The 20,101-nt window shown below is 44.2% G+C and overlaps 1 protein-coding gene across 1 annotated transcript in view; it reads right to left on the reverse strand.

The window, feature by feature from the left end:
- The window catches only part of FER (FER tyrosine kinase), a 295,373-nt gene that overhangs the window by 98,791 nt on the left and 176,481 nt on the right, over window positions 1-20,101 (reverse strand). The window contains exon 16 of the mRNA XM_060235624.1: window positions 15,214-15,308. Within this exon, the coding sequence (XP_060091607.1) occupies window positions 15,214-15,308 (95 nt within the window). The remainder of the gene's footprint in view (window positions 1-15,213; window positions 15,309-20,101) is intronic.

Genomic DNA, 20,101 nt, shown 5'->3' on the forward strand with positions numbered 1-20,101 from the left:
AGCCTCAATTCCCTGTTTTCTCTGCTCTTTTCTTCAAGCATCCAGCCCTTCTTTTAGATATCTCTCAGTTCCTTGTCTACTTGGTTCTCTTGAATCTCAAGGCCTCTGAGCTTCCTGCCCCTTAATCTTTCAACATTCTGTGAGTGACCTATTCCAATTTTCACCCTGCTTTTGTGAAAAGTTTTAAGCCAGCCAAATTGATAAGCTTCTCTTCTAGAAGTGTTCGAAGTAAAATTGGTGAATTGGAATGCTTAATGTTGGGAGAAAACATAAGACATTGTGGGAATTTCAGAAACTTGGTGGAATGAGGAGAATCAGTGGGACACAGTGATTCCTGGATATAAGTTATATCGGAAGGATAGGGAGGGAAGGGTTGGAGGTGGGGTGGCTCTGTATGTCAGAGACGATATACAATCCAGTAAGACTGAGGTCAGAGAATTAGATTCCCTTTTAGAAATGCTTCGGGTTGAAATAGCGGGCCCAAAAGGAAATTTAACTATGGGAGTTTGTTATCGCCCACCAAATCAAAAGAGAGAGGACAATTATAATATGATGGAAGGCTTAGATAGCGGCTAAACGTAAAAACTGTGCCGTAATAGGTGATTTTAACTACCCGCAGATTGATTGGATCAATATGTGTTCTGGTTGAGAGAAAGAGATTGAGTTTCTTGATGCTCTCAATGACTGTGCTATGGAGCAGATGGTCTCAGAACCTACCAGGGGTGGGGTGATCCTGGATTTGGTCCTAAGTAATGCCCAAGACTTGGTGAGAGATGTAAAAGTGATTGCGCCGCTTGGAAGCAGTGACCATAATGTTATTGATTTCACTGTTTGTATAAATAGGGAGTTGCCCAAAAAGACCGCCACAACCACGTTTAACTTTAAAAGGGGTAAATTCTCTGAGATGAGGAGGCATGTGAGGAGGAAAGGTAAATACGGTCAAAACCCTTGGGGAAGCTTGGAGACTATTTAAAACTATAATCCTAGAAGCTCAGATAAAATACATACCACAAGTTAGGAAAGGCACAAACAGGCATAAGAAAAGGCCTGCATGGTTAACAAACAAAGTAATGGAAGCTGTAAAAGGTAAGAAGGACTCCTTTAAGTGGTGGAAAACCAGTCCAAGTGAGATTAGTAAAAGGGAACATAGGTTGTGGCAAATCAAATGCAAGACTGTGATCAGGCAGGCAAAAAGGGACTATGAGGAGCATATTGCAAAAAACATAAAGACCAACAATACAAATTTCTTCAAATATATTAGAAGTAGGAAACCAGCCAGGGAGGCAGTGGGGCCCTTGGATGACCATGGGGTAAAAGGATTACTGAAGGAGGATAGAGAAATGGCTGAGAAGCTGAATGCATTTTTTGCCTCCGTCTTCACTGTGGAAGATGAGAACTTTTTGCCCACCCCAGAACCACTAATTTTGGAAGGGGTGTTGAAAGACCTGAGTCAGATTGAGGTGACAAAAGAGGAGGTCCTACAACTGATAGACAAATTAAAAAAAACAGGTTTCCTACCTGTAACTGATGATCTTCGAGTGGTCATCTGTGCAGTCACACTGATGGGATATAGGCGCCCGCGCCGATCTCGATCGGTATTCTTGAAAGCTGCGGATTTCTGCGCCGCGGGCCCAGTGCGCATGCGCAGAAGCCCCACCGCGCATGCTCACAGGGACCGCAGCGGACATCCCGCCAGTTCCTTCTGACCGCTGCATAAGCCCTAGAGATGGACCGGCAGCAGAGGGGAAGGAGGGCGGGTAGTGTGACTGCACAGATAACCACTCGAAGATCATCAGTTACAGGTAGGAAACCTGTTTATCTTCTTCGTGGTCTCTGTGCATCACACTGATGGGAGATTAGCAAGCCAGAGTCCTACCTGGAGGAGGGTGCAACGGTCCATCAGCGAGAAGCCTCCTGAAGAACAGCACGGCCCACTGACGAACGCCTACGCCAGTTCAGGTCCAACGCGTAGTGTTTTACAAACGTATGCGAAGAGGACCACGTGGCAGCGTCGCAAATGTCTCTCAATGGTACCCCTCTCATGAAAGCCGCAGAAGCTGCTAGGGCTCTAGTAGAATGAGCTCTGATCTGCCTCGGCAGGGGTTTCTTATTTAGCAAGTAGCATAGTCTTATCGTCTCCGTTATCCATTTAGAGATTCGCTGTGACGAAACTCTAGCACCTTGCGATGCTGAGGAGTACGAGACAAAGAGTCTAGCGTCCTTACGCCCCGATCTCACTCTATGCAAGTAGAACGAGAGCGCCCTCTTCACGTCCAAGGTATGGAGTTTTTGCTCCAGGTCCGTACTGGGATTGGGAAAATATATAGGTAGGCATATTTCCGAGTTCAGGTGGAAGGCAGACGTTACTTTCGGGAGGAAGGTAACGTCAGGGCGCAACCATACTCCTTCAGCACTGAATTTCAAATACGGGTCATCACAACGTAATGCTGCCAACTCGCCTACCCTACGAGCGGAAGTAATAGCCACCAGAAAAGCTGTCTTCCAAGATAACAGTTGCAGGGAACATGTTGCCATGGGTTCGAAGGGTTTCCCTGTCAAGGCCTGTAACACACCGGGCAGGTCCCAGGCTGGGGCAGGGTCCCGTACCACTGGGTACAATCGCAGGAGACCCTTGAGGAACCGTTTGGTGTCAGGATGTGAGAACACTGAGTGGCCTTCCAGCTGTTCGTGGTTAGCTGATATCGCTGCCAAATACACTCTCACTGAAGATACAGACAGACCTTTATCTAGCAATGAGAGGAGAAAGTCCATGATCAACAGGAGGCCAGCTGTTCTTGGCTCTCTGCCCATCTCAGTCACGAATTGGGTGAACCTCGTCCACTTGGACTCATAGGACTTCCTGGTGGAGGCCTTTCTACTGTTCAGCATGACGTGTAGGGCTCTGTCAGACAACCTTGTTACCCCAGCTTCCAAGCGGTCAATTTCAAGTGAGGCACATCGTGGTGAATCACTCGGCCTTCGTGAGACAACAGAAGATCCCGGCTCATCGGGAACTGGTGAAACGTTCCGCAGGACAGCTTCAACACCGGGGCAAACCATTGTTGTCTGGGCCACCACGGCGTAATGAGGATTCCCCTGGGGCGTTCGCGGTAAACTTTGTGAACTACCCTCGTTATTAGAGGGATTGGTGGAAACAGGTACACGTGTCTGTGAGTCCAGGAAATCAGCAGTCCATCTCCCAGGGACAGTGGGTCTGCGCCTCCCCTGCAACAAAACCTCTTGCATTTCGAGGTGCTGCGCGTAGCAAAAACATCCACTTCCGGCGTACCCCATTTCTGAAACACCGGCTGAAGGAACTCCCAATTGAGTTCCCACTCGTGGAGAGCAGCTCCTCCGCGACTGAGGTAGTCTGCACAGGCATTTAGATTGCCCGGCAGATGGGCTGCAACCAGAGTCGTGTTCGATTCTCTGCAAACTTCCCAAATTCTCAATGCCAGGAGGCATAACTTCCTCGAGACTGTGCCCCCTTGTCTGTTCACGTAAGCTAGGGCAGTGGTATTGTCTGTCAAGACCGCCACTGTCCTTTCTGCGATCAAGGGCCAAAACGAAAGAATGGCATGATGGATTGCCAATAGCTCCAGAAAGTTTATGTGGTACTGCAGAAGCTCCTGAGGCCATCTGCCCCCCACGCACATGCCGTTTACATGCGCTCCCCATCCCCATAAGGATGCATCCGTTGTAATGGTCAGCGCGGGGGATTCCTTGTGGAAGGGAGCTCCCTGGAGAAGGTTCTCCTTCTCCTGCCACCACAACAGGGTCCAGAGTACTGCTCCTGGGACCGTCAGTTTGCGAGACGGAGGGTCTTGTTTGGCAGTTGAAAGTTCATAGAAACCACAGTTGTAATATTCGCATGTGGAATCTGGCAAACCGTAGGACCGCTGTGGTTGCTGCCATCAAACCCAGGAGTCGTTGGACTTGGAACACGGTGACTGGAGAGCCTGTTAGAAATACCTGCACTAGCGATATAATATCTTCCGCCCTCTGTGACGGAAGAAATGCCCTGCAGGCCTGTGAGTCCAAGATGGCCCCTATGAACTGCACCCTTTGGGAGGGTTGCAGTGCGGACTTCTTTAAGTTGACCTGCAGGCCTAGGTTCTGCAGGAGGGTTAGGGTGATCTCTATATGCCGTAACAGGAGAGGTTTGGAGCTCGCCACTAGCAGCCAGTCGTCTATATAGGGAAATATGGTAATCCCCTGCAGACGTAGATGTGCTGCTACCACCACCATAGTCTTTGTAAAAACTCTCGGTGCTGTAGAGAGGGCAAAAGGCAAGGCCTTGTACTGGTAGTGGGCGTTTCCTATGGAGAACCTGAGGAACTTCCTGTGGGACTGATGTATGGTTATGTGAAAGTAGGCGTCCTGCAGATTCAACGTGGCCATCCAATCCCCTCGGTTGAGTAGAGGTAGGATGTTTGGCAGGGAGATCATTCTGAATTTTTGGTGTGGTATGAAAGAATTCAGGCCTCGGAGGTCCATGATGGGTCGAAGGCCCCCATCCCTTTTGGGGATGGTAAAGTATCGGGAGTAGAAGCCTTGGCCCACTTGGCTGGACGGAACTGCTTTGACTGCGTCTTTTTGAAGGAGAGATTGGACCTCTGCTTGTAGAGTGGGGGACGTCGTGGTGTGAATGACGGTAGGAACTGTAGGATTTTCTCGAAATTCGATTAGATAACCCAGCCGGATTATCGCCAAAACCCATTTGTCTGTAGTAATTGAGGACCATGCCTGGAAATAAGGGAGAAGTCTGGTATGGCCCTGGTTGCTGGGGAGGGGGGGGGGGAAGAAGGGAAAAGGCAGTCAAAGGCCCTGTTTGGGTGGCCTGCTCCCCTTTTGCCTGGATGACTGTGCTGAAGTTGGGGAGTACTTTGGTTTCTGGCCATATGATGGTTTGGAATAGGTTGCCGAACCTTTTGGTTTCCATTGCTGTTCAGAGGATTGTTTGGGAAACTGTTTCTTGCTCCACTGCTTGCTCCAGGTACGTTTACCCTGAGATCTAGCTGAGATGGGGACTCCGAGATTCCGTGATGTTCTGATACTTTTATCCATCTCTTGTAATACAGAGTCGGTATTGGAGCTGAATAAGCCGTTCCCGTCGAAAGGGAGATCTTCGACATAAGACTGTGTATCCGGCTGGAGTGCCGTCGATCGCAGCCATGAGTGGCGACGCAGAGTAATCACTGAGGTAAGTGTCTTCGCTGAGATGTCACCAGCGTGTTTTGCAGAGTTGATTTGCTGCTTGGCTAATGTTATGCCTTCTCTCTGGATCTTTTTCATTGCCTGCCTGGTTTGTTCTGAAAGGTCTGGTAAATTCGACAGTTGCTCCCAAAGGGCATACTGATAGCGCCCCATGCATGCCCCATAATTCGCGACCTTCACTCCAAGTGAGCCCGCAGTGTAAAATCTCCTGCCCAGATTGTCCAGCTTCTTCCCCTCTTTGTCTGGGGGGGAAGCGTGAGTCTTTCTCGCTTTTGAGGACGAAGCTACTACAACAGAGTTTGGTTTCGGATGGTTAAACAAAAACTCTGCTGTGGCCTCCTGGACACGATACATGTGATCCAGTCTACGGGAGCTTATCGGGGTCGATGCCGGTTTGTCCCAAGATGCCTTGGCAGTATGGAGCATAACCGTCGTAAGGGGGAGGGCGACAGCCGTCGAGGTGTCTAATTGGACTACGTCAAACACGTTGTCGGTTACTATCGGCTTGGGTTGAACCGTCGATAGCGATAGAGTGTGGGCCATCCTTTTAACTAAATCCCCATTTCAGATCCTCAGAGGGGGATATAGGTTGTTCATCCCCCACTTTGTTCGATGGAGCTGGCTCCTCTGGGGAGGAAGTGCCCTAATCCTCCTGAAGGGAACCTTCATCCGATTCGGGGGAACCCTCTCTCGACTCTGAGCACTCAGAGGAATGCTTAGGAGTCTCCGGGGCTTTCGGTGACTCTGGGGTCTTACGCCGTTCCACGCTCCGCGAGCCCGGCGAGGTCTTTTGTCTCTTGGGAGAAGCAGTGGTCGTCGGTCTCGACATCGATGCCGAGGGTGCGTGTCGTGGGGTCCGGTATGAGGTGCGGGACCTACCCGAAACTTCAGATTGTTGGTCCCAGTCTAGCTGCCTCAGGGGGAACCACGCGAACATAGAGGGCATCGGACAGGACCCGTATAAGTATTGCCACTGTCTCTGGTCCCAGGACATTGGTGGCAGTGGTTTTCGGAGCGGAGAGCGATTTCTATGGAGGGACCTCTCTTCGGAGTCTCGGGATCGGTGTCGATGCCGAAGGCTGTTGTCGTCTTTGCGTGGGCTGTCTGGGTAGTCTCGTCTGAAACCTCCGCGTTGAGGTGAGGTAGACCGACCTCTGTTTGGGCTACGGCCTCGTTGACTCCTGGGACTGACCGACAGGGCTCGGACCGGTGACTGGGACCGAGCAGATTCTTCCACCGTATGCATCTCAAGAGGGCTATCTTCTGTCCCTGATCGTTGAGTCAAGTCCAAATCGCGATCGGAGTCCGAAGAGATGGCGATTTGCGTGGACATCGACGCCAGCACCGGAGGGCTTAGTCGGCGGCGAGGTGAAGCAAAGAGCTTCAAAGGTGGTATCTTAGCTGCCGATTCCGGTGGTGACGTCGGGAGCGAAGTTGTGGCCGACCGGTGTTTGTTGGACTTCTTCTTCTTCTTTGCTCCCGATTGAGAACCCTTCTCCTCCCTTGGCCGTTTTGCAGGAGTGGAGGAGTCCGACTTAGATGCCGACCTCGTTCTTGTGGGGTGATCGGCGTCGGAAGGGGCTTTGTCGGTAGCGACCGACTCCGATGCCGACGGCTTGTGCGTCGCCGTCGACACCTTCTTAGGCGATAGCGCCTTTTCCATTAGCGCTGCTGCTAAGCGACCAGCTCGGTTCTTCTTTGTCTGGCGGGAAAACTTCGCGCAGTGCGTACAGGCGTCCGGAATATGGGTTTCTCCCAGACAGAAGAGGCAAAGGGTATGCCCGTCAGGAGGGGCGATCTTGCTGCTGCAGTCCGCACACCTTTTGAAAAATCCCCACCGCTTTTCCATGCGGGGAGAGTGGGCACTGAGGGAGATAGAGGGGGGGGGGGAAGGCAGGAAAACGGGCTGAAAGGGAAAATCCTTTAAGAAGTCCGGTTCCCTCGCCCCCAAATCCTTAGAGAAATTGTAAAGTCCGAATAAAAGTCCGAGTAAAGTCCTAACAGAGTTCAAAGAGTAACAACGCAACTTCCAAGAAAGGGTTCTACCGACCATGGTGAAGACTGACTGATCCGAACGGCGGTCAGAAGAGAACTGGCGGGATGTCCGCTGCGGTCCCTGTGAGCATGCGCGGTGGGGCTTCTGCGCATGCGCACTGGGCCCGCGGCGCGGAAATCCGCAGCTTTCAAGAATACCGATCGAGATCGGCGCGGGCGCCTATATCCCATCAGTGTGATGCACAGAGACCACGAAGAAGATCTAATAAGTCACTGGGTCCAGATGGCATACATCCGAGAATTCTGAAAGAACTCAAGTTGAACTTGTGGATCTTTTGACAAAAATCTGTAATCTTTCATTGAAATCTGCCTCCATTCCTGGGTTCCAGAGGAGATCCGGGAAATTACAGGCCAGTCAGTCTGACTTCAATACCGGGAAAGTTGGTAGAAAGCATTATCAAGGACAGAATGAGTAGGCACATTGATGAACACGGGTTATTGAGGAAAACTCAGCATGGGTTCTGCAAGGGAAGATCTTGACTCACTAACCTGTTACATTTCTTTGAGGGGGTGAACAAACATGTGGACAAAGGAGACCCAATAGATGTTGTTTACCTTGACCTTTTAGGGAGTCAAATTGGATACATAGACTTAAAATCAGTGGAGCTGCTGAATAATGTTTCCCAAGCTCAAAAGGTTTTACTGACCTTTGGAAGTCCAACGTTCCCCAAACTGCTGCTATCTAAGAAATCTTTTTTAAGAAGCAAAGGCCTTTTCTCAGCCCGTGCTTTTATCAATACAATTGTGGAACCATTACTCCCCAAAATCTCCTGTGGCAAGAATCCTCAATGGTCCAGGACTGAACCTGCTTCTGTTTTTAAAAGTGTTTTCAAAAGTGGGAGCACAACTGAACAACCGCTGACGATGGCCCTGGCCCATAAGCTAACACCGTCAAAAATAGACCTTTTCTTGGACAATGATTTACTAGAAAAAGAGGTGCTGGACTTATTTAGGGACTTAACATATGCTGAACAAATGAGGATTACAGATAGACTGGAAGCTGTCAGGGTAAATTTACTCAAAAACATCACACACCCTCCTCAGTCAAATCCATCTGTGCAGGTGGAGGAACCAACCCCTACATTTGACACTCCAGAAGATCTGGGATCACCAACAGAGATGAGGACAATACAAGCTGTTGCCCAGCAGCCCCTTCTATTAATGGATGAGACTATTATAGCTCAGGGTGAAAATCAAGAACTTCAAGATACTCCACAAGAACCTGGATCGCCAAAGGAGATGAGGACAACACAAGGTGTCATTCATCAGTCCTTTTCATTGATGGATGAGTTTACCATAGCCTGGGGTGAAAACAAAGATCGGTCAACTCCATCACAAGAACCTAAGAAAGACCTGAGGGGTGCTGACAATTGCTGTGTCCATTATGATGTCAATAACTTTCTAGAACAATTTACTGTAGTTGATTGACTCCTAGACTCACCTCCCCCAGCTACAATTAAAATCATGTCATGGAATATTGCAGGGTGGTGGAGAAGGTCTAGGGATGATGATTTTTTAAAATACATCAAAGGGTTTGACAGTGTACTTTTCCAGGAAACATGGTCCCAAACACAAATACATGTGGAGGGATTTAAATCTTATTCCCTCCCAGCTTGTAAAGCCAACCTTAGGGGCCGTTCCCAAGGTGGCCTATCCACTCTTGTTGCTGCCCATCTAAAATCTGAGTTGATTACCTCACTGGCATGCAGCCCTATGTTGCAAGCTGTTAAGCTAGTATTGGACAAATTTATTTTAGTTATAATAAATGTATATGTTCCTTCTGCTTTAAGTGGCTTAGCCCTATTCAACCACTGGAGCCGATTAACAGCTCTTATCGAAGATATGGAAAAGAAATTTCCACTTGCTGAAATAATTTTAGCAGGCGATTTTAATGCGAGGGTGGGTAGTGATGATTCAGTTTTCTATAAAGCACTAGAATTTGATCCAAATGATTCACTCCCTCCTCTTTTTTCTTCCATGAGATACTCCAAGGATAATCACTTGAATCCTGCAGGAATTTGCCTTGCTAAATTTTGTGTTCAATTTAACAGAATCTGGCTAAATGGCCAAAAAGAATTCTGCAATTCAGGAGAGTTTACATTTGCATCATCCAGAGGATGCAGTGTAATCGATTATGTTTTAGTGCCTCCCTCCTTTCGAGACTTTGTGGCAGACTTCTCTGTAGGGGATTATATTAGTAGTGATCACTTTTCTTTAATCTTGACTATCAAAGTTGACTCCCCTTTAAACCTTTTGCCCTCTGTTCCAGTCCAGAGTGAGGAGTCAGCTTTTTTATTAAGAATTCATAGGGGTTCTGATTTGATTCAAAAATCCAACTACTGTTTAACTCTAGACCATTTTTAGAGTACAGATCCCTAATACTTTGTGCTGATGATCCACTACAAACTCTTAAATCCTACAGTTCATTAATATCACATATGATTAATTCATTGAGCCAAAAATCAGAACCTTGGAGGAACTCACAGAATAATCTAGGGAAAAGCTACTTAAATCCCTGGTTCGATAGGGATTGTAGGAATTTGAAAAAACTATTACATGTCACCTACAGCCATTATAGAGAATCTAAGGCTGTTGCCTTTCCGGCTAGTTTCTTCGATCTTAAGTCCCAGCTTCAGCAATTCATGAAAAAACCCAGAAATGATTATATTATTGGTCAGTGGGAGCAACTGGTACAAGCAGCAACTTTAAATAAATCAAAACAATTTTGGACCATAGTTTCTGGTGCATTCCATAGGGAAGCTCCCTTCACGTCCCTTATTCCCCCTCATATCTGGCTTCAACATTTCCTAATAGTGTTTTATGAGGAAGGTAGAAGTGTATTAGAACCATCTGATTTCTGTTTGAACGATTTACCTGTTTGGCCCCCTGTAGATTCTGATGAGACAAGGGAATTAATTGTCCAACTAAAGGCTGGGAAAGCCCCTGGTCCAGATGCGATAACCCCCAAAATTCTAAAATCAGACCCAGATTGGTGGGCTCCCCTACTCGCTGCCCTTTTTACAATGGTTGATAACTGGTTTAATGCCCGAGGCTTGGACAAATGCAGTAATAGTACCAATCTACAAGAAGGGTGACTGTTCATCCCCCTCAAATTTTAGACCCATTAGCCTCCTCTCTATAATTGGCAAGTTGTACGCCAAGCACCTGTTAGCCAAACTTACTGCATGGATGACTGAACAACAAATCCTAGGGCCAGAACAAGCGGGTTTTCGCCATGGGAAATCCACACTGGATCATTGTATTATCTTGTCCCATCTGGGAAATAAATATACTAGGAAGGCCAAGCTTAAGTTATATACTGCCTTCCTAGATCTTAAAGGAGCTTTTGACTCCATAGATAGAGGCCTACTTTGGGACAAACTGAATAAAATGAATATTGATAAGCGATTACTTTTTCTTATCAGAAAACTGCATACCTCAACAACTTGTCAGGTCAAATGCTGTCTAGCTGGAAAGTTAACGGCAAAAATTCCATCTAATAAGGGTGTTAAACAGGGCTGCATTCTAGCCCCCTCCTTATTTAACCTTTTCCTTAATGATCTAGCACTGACGTTGTCTGGCGTCGACGGTCACAGCCCTAAACTCGGTCCCACTCACGTGCCACTGTTACTGTATGCAGATGACGCTTTACTAAGGTCCTGCACGCGAGTGGGTTTGAAGCGTCTTTTTAGCCGCTGTCTTGAGTATTTTGAAATCAATAAGCTCCAACTTAATTTTGAAAAAACAAAAATCCTTGTATTTTAAAGAACTTGGAAATTATTCAAATGGGATTTTAATGGAAATAGAATAGAGCAGGTCAGACACTTTAAGTATCTAGGTATTCATTTCCAATATAATGCATCATGGACTGTACAGCGAAGGTCTGCAACCAATATGGCTAAGGCCAGTGCCCAGGCTATCTGTCGTTTCTTCTACAATAAGGGCAACCAATTTGTGCCGGCTGCTCTGAAAGTTTTTAAGACCAAAACATGTGCGCAACTACTATACGGTATCCCATTATGGATTGGTGCGTTTGATTATTCCTTGGAATGCATTCAATCCAAATTCCTGCGTAAAATTCTGGGAATGCCATGTTGTGTGCCTTATGCAGCCCTATGCCTAGAATCGGGGCAGGTTCCACTTGAAACTAGGGCATGGCTTTTAACTGTCAAATACTGGTTACGAATACACTATAACTCTGATCCTTCCAGTCTTATCAATCAAATGCTTTCAGAATCTAGATACTCTAATTGGCTAGACTCTATCAAGAAAAAGATCCGCACTGTTGGTTTATCTATAGAGTCATTATCTATGCTCTCACAAATAGAGGCATTTTGTATGATTAAAGCCAGAATCCTGGATATTGAATTACAAAATCTCCACAGTGCCGCTAATAAAACTTGTTCTCCTGTGAGTCTAGGGTTTTCGTTTGATGTTGGCCATATGGCTTCCTATCTCTATTCTTTGCAAAGTCCTCAACAGCGTAGGGCCTTTTCATTGGCAAGATTTGATGTTATGCCATCAGCAGTTCTATATGGGAGATTTCATAATATACCCTACCCGGCCAGACTATGTCCATGTAAGTCCGGATCTATTGAAACCATTTCACATATTCTTTTGTACTGCCCTTTTTATGTAAGTATTCTCTGTCGATTTTTGGATCATATTCTCCTAAATAAGATGGGTCTGGCTGATCCAGACAAGGTCCAGCTTGTTCTGAGGGATGTTACTCCTGACATAACTGAATACTGCCGCATTTCTGTACTGGGCCAAAAAGATTAATCAAGACAAGGAACAGTCCTGTTGTTTCATTTAACTGTGACCCTATGCAACTGTGTTTTAACCCTGATATACAGTATCTTAACCTATCTATTGTTTCTTAACCCATTGTTTCTTAACTTGTTTTTATGTGCCATTAAAGGTTGATTGATTGATTGGGTTATTGAGGAAGACTCAGCATGGGTTCTGTAGGGGAAGATCTTGCCTCACTAACCTGTTACATTTCTTTGAGGGGGTGAACAAACATGTGGACAAAGGAGACCCGATAGATGTTGTTTACCTTGACTTCCAGAAAGCTTTTGATAAAGTTCCTCATCAAAGGCTCCTTAGAAAGCTTGAGAGTCATGGAGTAAAAGGACAGGTCCTCTTGTGGATCAAAAACTGGCTGAGTAATAGGAAGCAGAGAGTGAGTATAAATGGGCAGTCTTCACAATGGAGGACGGTAAGCAGTGGGGTGCCGCAGGGCTCGGTACTGGGTCCCATGCTCTTTAACTTGTTCATAAATGATTTAGAGTTGGGAGTGAGCAGTGAAGTGGCCAAGTTTGCGGATGACGCTAAATTTTTCAGGGTGGAGAGAACCAGAGAAGATTGTGAGGAACTCCAAAGGGACCTGTAGAGGCTGGGTGAGTGGGCGTCAACGTGGCAGATGCAGTTCAGTGTGGCCAAGTGCAAAGTAATGCACATTGGGGCCAAGAATCCCAGCTACAAATACAAGTTGATGGGGTGTGAACTGGCAGAGACTGACCAAGAGAGAGATCTTGGGGTCGTGGTAGATAACTCACTGAAAATGTCAAGACAGTGTGCGTTTGTAATAAAAAAGACCAACGCTATGCTGGAAATTATTAGGAAGGGAATTGAAAACAAATCAGCCAGTATCATAATGTCCCTGTATAAATCGATGGTGCGGTCTCATTTGGAGTAAAGTGTGCAGTTCTGGTCGCCGCACCTCAAAAAGGATATTATAGCATTGGAGAAAGTCCAGAAAAGGGCAACTAGAATGATTAAAGGGCTGGAACACTTTCCCTATGAAGAAAGGTTGAAACGCTTGGGACTCTTTAGCTTGAGAAACGTCGACTGCGGGGTGACATGATAGAGGTTTACAAGATAATGCATGGGATGGAGAAAGTAGAGAAAGAGGTACTTTTCTCCCTTTCTCACAATACAAGAACTCGTGGGCATTCGATGAAATTGCTGAGCAGACAGGTTAAAACGGATAAAAGGAAGTACTTCTTCACCCAAAGGGTGATTAACATATGAATTTACTGCCACAGGAAGTGGTGGCGGCCACAAGCATGGCCACCTTCAAGAGGGGTTTAGATAAAAATATGGAGCAGAGGTCCATCAGTGGCTATTAGCCACAGTGTGTGTGTGTGTGTGTGTGTGTGTGTGTATATATATATATATATAAATTTTGCCACTGTGTGACACAGTGTTGGACTGGATGGGCCATTGGCCTGATCCAACATGGCTTCTCTTATGTTCTTATGTTCTTCAGAGGAGCTTGACTGCAAATCGCCCAGTTCCCCTAGCACTTTAACATTCCATGCCACCACACCTGGTCAGCCAGTTGGTCAGTATAAGACTTCATTCTCACAGGAACAATACAATATAGATAGTTAATGACAAGGTTGTTAGCACTTACGCTATCCTTCACATGTTTATTAGTTAGTCAAATCTTTTTGCTACATTGGCAGACTTGCTTCATGAGAGGGATGAGGAATAGGAAAAGCTGTTCAGCATTTAAGATTTATCATGGCCTACCTCTAGCATCCAGAACCTGAAACATTTCTATAGGGCAATTTGTGTTCCAAATGCAACACTGATTTTGTGTGTGCCCAGAACTATGTGAAATAATCACCTTGAAAACTGATGATGTCGCTGTTGTTTCCTGTGTTCCCTGTTTCTTTTTTCCAGAATCTTTAACAAATAAAACCTATGTTTTTGCTTGGCAACAAAACACATTCCCTATTTGTTCTCTCCATGAATCTGAGTTTTGTTTGCAAAAGAGACTTGTATGATTACCTGACCAAAAAAACCAAAAGACTTTGTCCCCTAAAAAAATATCTACCCAGGTGTGCCTCGTAAAATGAAAATGATGTTGCAAAGGGTAATTAAGCTATCTCACATTCATGCATGGGAAGTGGGGGAGACCTGAAAACATATTTGTAACAACTTTTTACTACACAGTCTATCCTCTACCAAGAACTTTTCTATTACTTTTATCTAGAAGTGAAAAATTGCCTTCTATTTATTTGTTATGTTGTGATAACATAACTCAGAGGATGTCAAGGGCATGGTTTTTTCTCCACCTCCTACATAATCATCATATAGACAGATGTGGAACAGCACTGGTGGCAAATATTCCCATAATCTGGACAGATTTACAACAGGAAAGCCTAGAAGCCATCACTTTGATACTGTCTCCACCTACTGGTAAAAACAAAAACCCCTACAATTCCAAACAGAAGCAGAATAGCCTTAAACAATGTATTTCAATAGGTGTGTATGAAAAGAAGAAAGGGCATATCCAAATGTATAAGAATACAACTGAATTTTAGAGTTCAACTGGACTCTAAAATATATTGCATATATTGCACTGGCTCCAGACTGCAGCAAAAAAACAAAGCACATCTTTGGGTCTGCTTCTCCCGGTATATCTCTCAAAGAGTGTTATACTCCAGTGATCAAAATCTGCTGGTGATCCCTGGCCCAAAAAATGTCTGGCTGTCCTCAACCAGGGCCAGGACCTTTTCAGCTCTGGCTCCAACCTGGAGGAACACTCTCCCGAAAGAGATCAGGGGCCTGTGGGATTTGCTACAGTTCCATAGGGCCTGCAAAACAGTCCTTCCACTGGGCGTATGGATGAGGATAGCAATGAGCTCTCTTTATGGTTTCCATTTTGGATTGGCCTCCTCCCTTTCTATTTTTCTCTCTCCACCTCCCTTCTCATTAGACAACTATACCTTATCCCCTCTGAGATTTTACACCATCTTTTAGCTGTACAGTAGAATATTATCTATCTTATGCATTTTATTGTATTTTGTAGTATTTATTATGATTATGTATTGAATGTTTGAACTGAATTTTTTTACAAAAGATGTTACCCACTCTAAGCCTTGTCTCTGGATAGAGTGGGCTATAAATTTAATAAATAAATATTACCTGGAACAAGCTCCATAACGATATAAATAGGCTGCCTTTGAGTGCAAACTCCTATAAGCTTTACAATGTTTGGATGGTCGTACTGTTTAAGTATTCTGCAAAGGGTACAAAGTTATCATTACATTAGTATGTTACGTGACCAGTTTGATTCATTCAACAAAAATATCATTTCAATGTGTATAAATTAAAATAACCAATTCCATAACTGAAATACATTCCTCTAGTAAGATAACCTCAAATGCCATTTCTGACATTTCTATCACTTATCAAACATGAATAGATGAAAAGTATACATTGATGGAAAGCATTTTTCTGTCCCCCCATTTCCCAAGAGTTCTTAACCAGCACAACATAGGTTCATGGAAAACAGTTCATGTATTACTTTAAATGAACTTAATAATAAATGGCTAGAGCCTATGGTATTAGAAGAACCACTTTCTCCCATCCACCAGCTAAGGTTTCACCCGCAAACACTGCTAACTTGCTTTCCTGCAGTGGATGGCAACCAGAGACAGGGCTTTGTCAGCAGTGGCACCTTATCTGTGAAACACTTTTCCATTTCAGGTTTCCCTGACACCAATCCTACTTTCTTTCAGGAGCCAGGTCAAACCCTTTCTTTTTACCCAAGCTTTTAATTAAGGGATTGATCTTTTACCATATTTTTTACTGCATGCTTCTAGTCTGAACCATTTTGAACCTCGTTTTAAGCTGCTCAGTGTTTTTGTTGCCTTTATGCTCCACATAGCTTTTAAAAAACAATTTTAAAGTTTTCTTTTAATGTTTTATTTTGCAGGCTGCATATAATAATAATAATAATAATAATAATAATAATAATAATAAATTTTTATTTATACCCCGCCCTCCCCGCTCAGAACCGAGAAATAACAAAAAATACTCTCTGTGTACAAAACAGTTATTCAAATATAATTAAACTGATTCCAACATTTCATGTGCAAATTACAATGTAATAGTACAGCAAAGCAACCATCCTTTTGCTACTGTCTGTAATAACATTTGTAAAATAAAGTCCAACGATGAAAAAAGAACTGGTCCAATCTTGTTTCAGATCTTGACAATCCTTCTTCAGGGACCATTTTTCTCATGCATAGGTACAGTAGTGTGATGGTGCCACAGTTCATTTATAATTCACTGCATTCCAGGCTTTCTCTAATTTTTATTCTCCTATGGGAATGCTGATGCTAGTTTCCTATCTGTCAGCATTTGGTCGTGTTCATTTTCCAATTTTTGTTATTTACTGGTTTTGTACCTCCATGGTCCCGCTAACTGCTGCTTAGATCCTAAGCATTGTTCCCAGTCATACACTGTCCTTTTCCACTCTAGGAGGAGTCCTCTGACGTGGAGTGCATTCTGTCACTATGTAAGGCACTTTCTGTTCTTGCAAGAGCAAAGTCTTTTAATAAGCAAAAAAAGCCATGCATTAGAGGATATGGTCTACAGTGGAGAACTCCAAGGACTAATAGCTCCACAATAGAAAGCATTTTTATAGGTGTTAGCTTTCTTTCCTTATAAATAAAAAAGAATTTCATGGTATTACAAAAACGAACAGATTTATTGTGGCATAGATAATTGTTAAATAAATAGCTGTTGAATAAGAATTTTACAATAGATTGAAATGCATTAAGCACTGTTACTGCTGAGAATGGTCATTAAACTTATCTTGTACTTTTGAATTTTTCATAGAAATGTAAAAGAACACTGCATGGGTCTTTTGAACCCTAATACTGATAGTCTTTTCCGAAATGGGTAGCCTTATTTACAGACTGAAGTTAAATTCTGTTAAGACCTTCCATTAGCAGGTAAAGACTTGGGATGGGCATGAATCAGAAAAATGGCAGTTTGTAAAGGTTTGTCATTCATGGGTCTCATGAACCTCCATGAACCTTACAATTTAACAAACTGGTTTGTGGTTCGTGATGTGGCAAAACTTGCAAAAGCCATTTAAAGCAGGGGTGCCAAACTTATGGCCTGTGGGCTACAACCGGCCCACCTAGGGCTTTAAGCAGTCCTGCTACCCTTTTCTGCCCCTTCCTCCCCCTACTGTCCTCACTCTTTTAAGCTCTGAAGCTGCCAAAATTCCCAACTCTTTCTACCTTGTCTTTGCCTGCTTCAACAGGAAACTCTTCTGGACTTCCAAAGCTGCAAAGAAAATGTTGAATAGATTTCCCATTAAGGTCTCTGCGCCCAGATAGACTACACTGGAACTAGTCTTTCTGGGTCCAGAGACCTTAATGAAAATTCCATTCTGCAATTTCCTTGCAACTTTATCTTTACTGCAATGTATTTCAATGAATTGGAGTTCAAGTAGTTTCACTTTCCAGCGTTTGTATGGAAATTGAAGCTGTTGTTTCTTTGGGTTGTCTCCTTGCACATAAAAGGTTGATGCTTTGAGCCAGCTCGTCTTTGCTGAATGGAATTGAGAACTGGTGTCTAGTGAGTAATCTAACCTGGGAACCCACAGCCAAAGGGGGATATTACACTGGAGAGCCACTGAGTAGATTGGAGGGGGGGGGGGGAGAAGCCTGCAATGCCCAGCCATGTCATGTTTTCCCAGGCTCAGAGCATTTTACATTTTAAGTTTCTGCTGTTAACCTTGTGCTTTTTTCCCTTTTTAATTTTAATTTTGTTCTTGATGTTTTATTTTAAAAATTGCATTGCTAAATCCCACTGTTTCCCCACCTTTCCATTTTAAACAAAATATGGCAAGAGTTTTAAGCATGTTTGTATTTTAAGTAAAAAAATAATTAATTCTGTTTGTCTGTATCCTTTATAAAGTTCATATCCATTACCTGGCACTACGTTTTATGACATACATGGCCTGGCCCCGCAAAATTCCATTTATGTCAGATCTGGCCCTCTAACAAATGAATTCAACACCCCTGATTTAAAGGGTTCCCTTTAAATGATTTTTGCACAACTCGCAACTTCGCAAGTGAACTCAGAAGGAATTGAAATGCCTTCTAAGTTCACTTGTCAAGTCACATCACCACAGCAGCAACAGGGCTTGGGGAAGGCATTTAAAGAGATCGCAGTTGACATGAACCATATGAAGCTCCCAAAGCCGCCTGCAAGTTAAGTTGGGGAATGGGATGGCATGAACTGAAATTCGCAAACCACAAACTGGCCTGGTTCACAACGAATTTCAGTTTGTATCTGTGCCTATTCCTACTGGATTCTGTTTTGCTTTGTAATCATAGAATCATAGAGTTGGAAGGGACCTCCAGGGTCATCTAGTTCTGGGGTCTGTTAGCAACTGGGCTGTGGAGTGAGGCAGTTGCACCGCACCACCTCTTTCGTCCACCTGGGTCCCAGGCAGATGAAAGAGGCAGCGCAGACTCACTCCAAAGCACTACCTCTTTCATTCGCCCAGATCCTGGCTGGGCGGAAGGGGTAGCATGGCAGCGACCTTTGCCTACCCCTCAGTTAAAGACTCCCATGGGGGGCAGGGATGGGGTGTGGGCGTGAGAGCAGCAAAAATCCCAGTACCCCCACCGGTCTGTGAAAAAAATGTCTTCCACAAAACCGGTCCCTGGTGCAAAAAAGATTGGGGGCCACTGATACTAGTCCAACCCCAAGCACAATGGAGGAAACTCACAAATACCTCCCCCTAAATTCACAGGATCTTCATTGCTGTCAGATGGCCATCTAGCCTCTGTTTAAAAACCTTCAAGGAACTCTTGAGGAAGTCCCTCCATAATTCCTCCTTCCTGAATAATATTTTATTTGATTTTATGTCTCTGTACATTTTAGTTTTGTTTCTGTTTCAATAATGTATATTACCTAGGGATGTGGATTTGATGGTTTTAAAGTTAGATTTTGGTAGGTACATTTTAAGGGCATTCTGAGAGCAGAAAGGTGGGATGTAAATGTTGTAAAATAATAAATAATAAAATCATAGGTAAAGCCTGTTTCATTACATGCATGAAGTATTAGGTGCAATTTAGTTTGTCAATTTTTAAGATAACAAGAAAATTACTTCTGGTTTTCTAACAATAGATTAATATTGCCAATCTTCTTGTCTCTGGAATTAATTGCATGATTTGTCTTAAGATTTACCAGGGCTTAGCCCAATGCTGCTTTCAGCATTAGGTCTTAGTTCTGTTAGGGGGGAATTCCCCCCCCCTTTGACTATGCAAAGCACTGATAAACTGTAATCTCCTCCCTCCCTATCTGCATGGAACACATCAACAGCCCTCCCCCACATTTGCCTACAACAGCAGTTCCTCTGTCTCTGAACACCAAGGTTTTATTTAGCCAGCATGGCTACTGATGAACCTCTCCACCTCAATAAACTGGTATTCTAAACCAGCTGAGGCAATATCTTATAGTCATTAATTCCATCAGTTAATTATGCAGGGCATGATTTCCATTTGCCTATCCTGAACTTATTGCAAACAGGTTCATTGTGATATCCCAAGTTCTAGCTCTTTTCTCTTAAAAACTGAGGAACATCCCATATTCTCCTTTGGTAAATCTGTGAGTATTGACATGATATTGTTTACTGGGTCACACAGACTATGTCTCAGTATTTTTCTCTAAAGCTGTATGTTTGATTTTCTGATTCTGTACACACAGAGTGATTGAAGGAACTCTTCTTATACCTGATAAAGCAGCCAAAATTTTCAAGTTACAATAGATTTGTCTTCTGTTTTCCTTTTGTAAGGCTCAACTATGCCTCATATAATGGAAGAGCAGGGCACAATAATTCAAGAAATGAGAGATTTTAAAGAAGAGATAAAAACTAAAAGAAATTGGAAAGATTCAACCAGCCTTTTTACAACTTTTTTTCCAGTGTTTTTTTTTCCCAGCAAAGCAAGGTTCAAACTCAAATTCATTCAATACAAGCTCAGATTTATCTATCTCGACAGAG

The sequence above is a fragment of the Heteronotia binoei genome, chromosome 4 (genome assembly GCF_032191835.1).
Source record: "Heteronotia binoei isolate CCM8104 ecotype False Entrance Well chromosome 4, APGP_CSIRO_Hbin_v1, whole genome shotgun sequence".
Classification (NCBI taxonomy): Eukaryota; Metazoa; Chordata; class Lepidosauria; order Squamata; family Gekkonidae; genus Heteronotia; species Heteronotia binoei.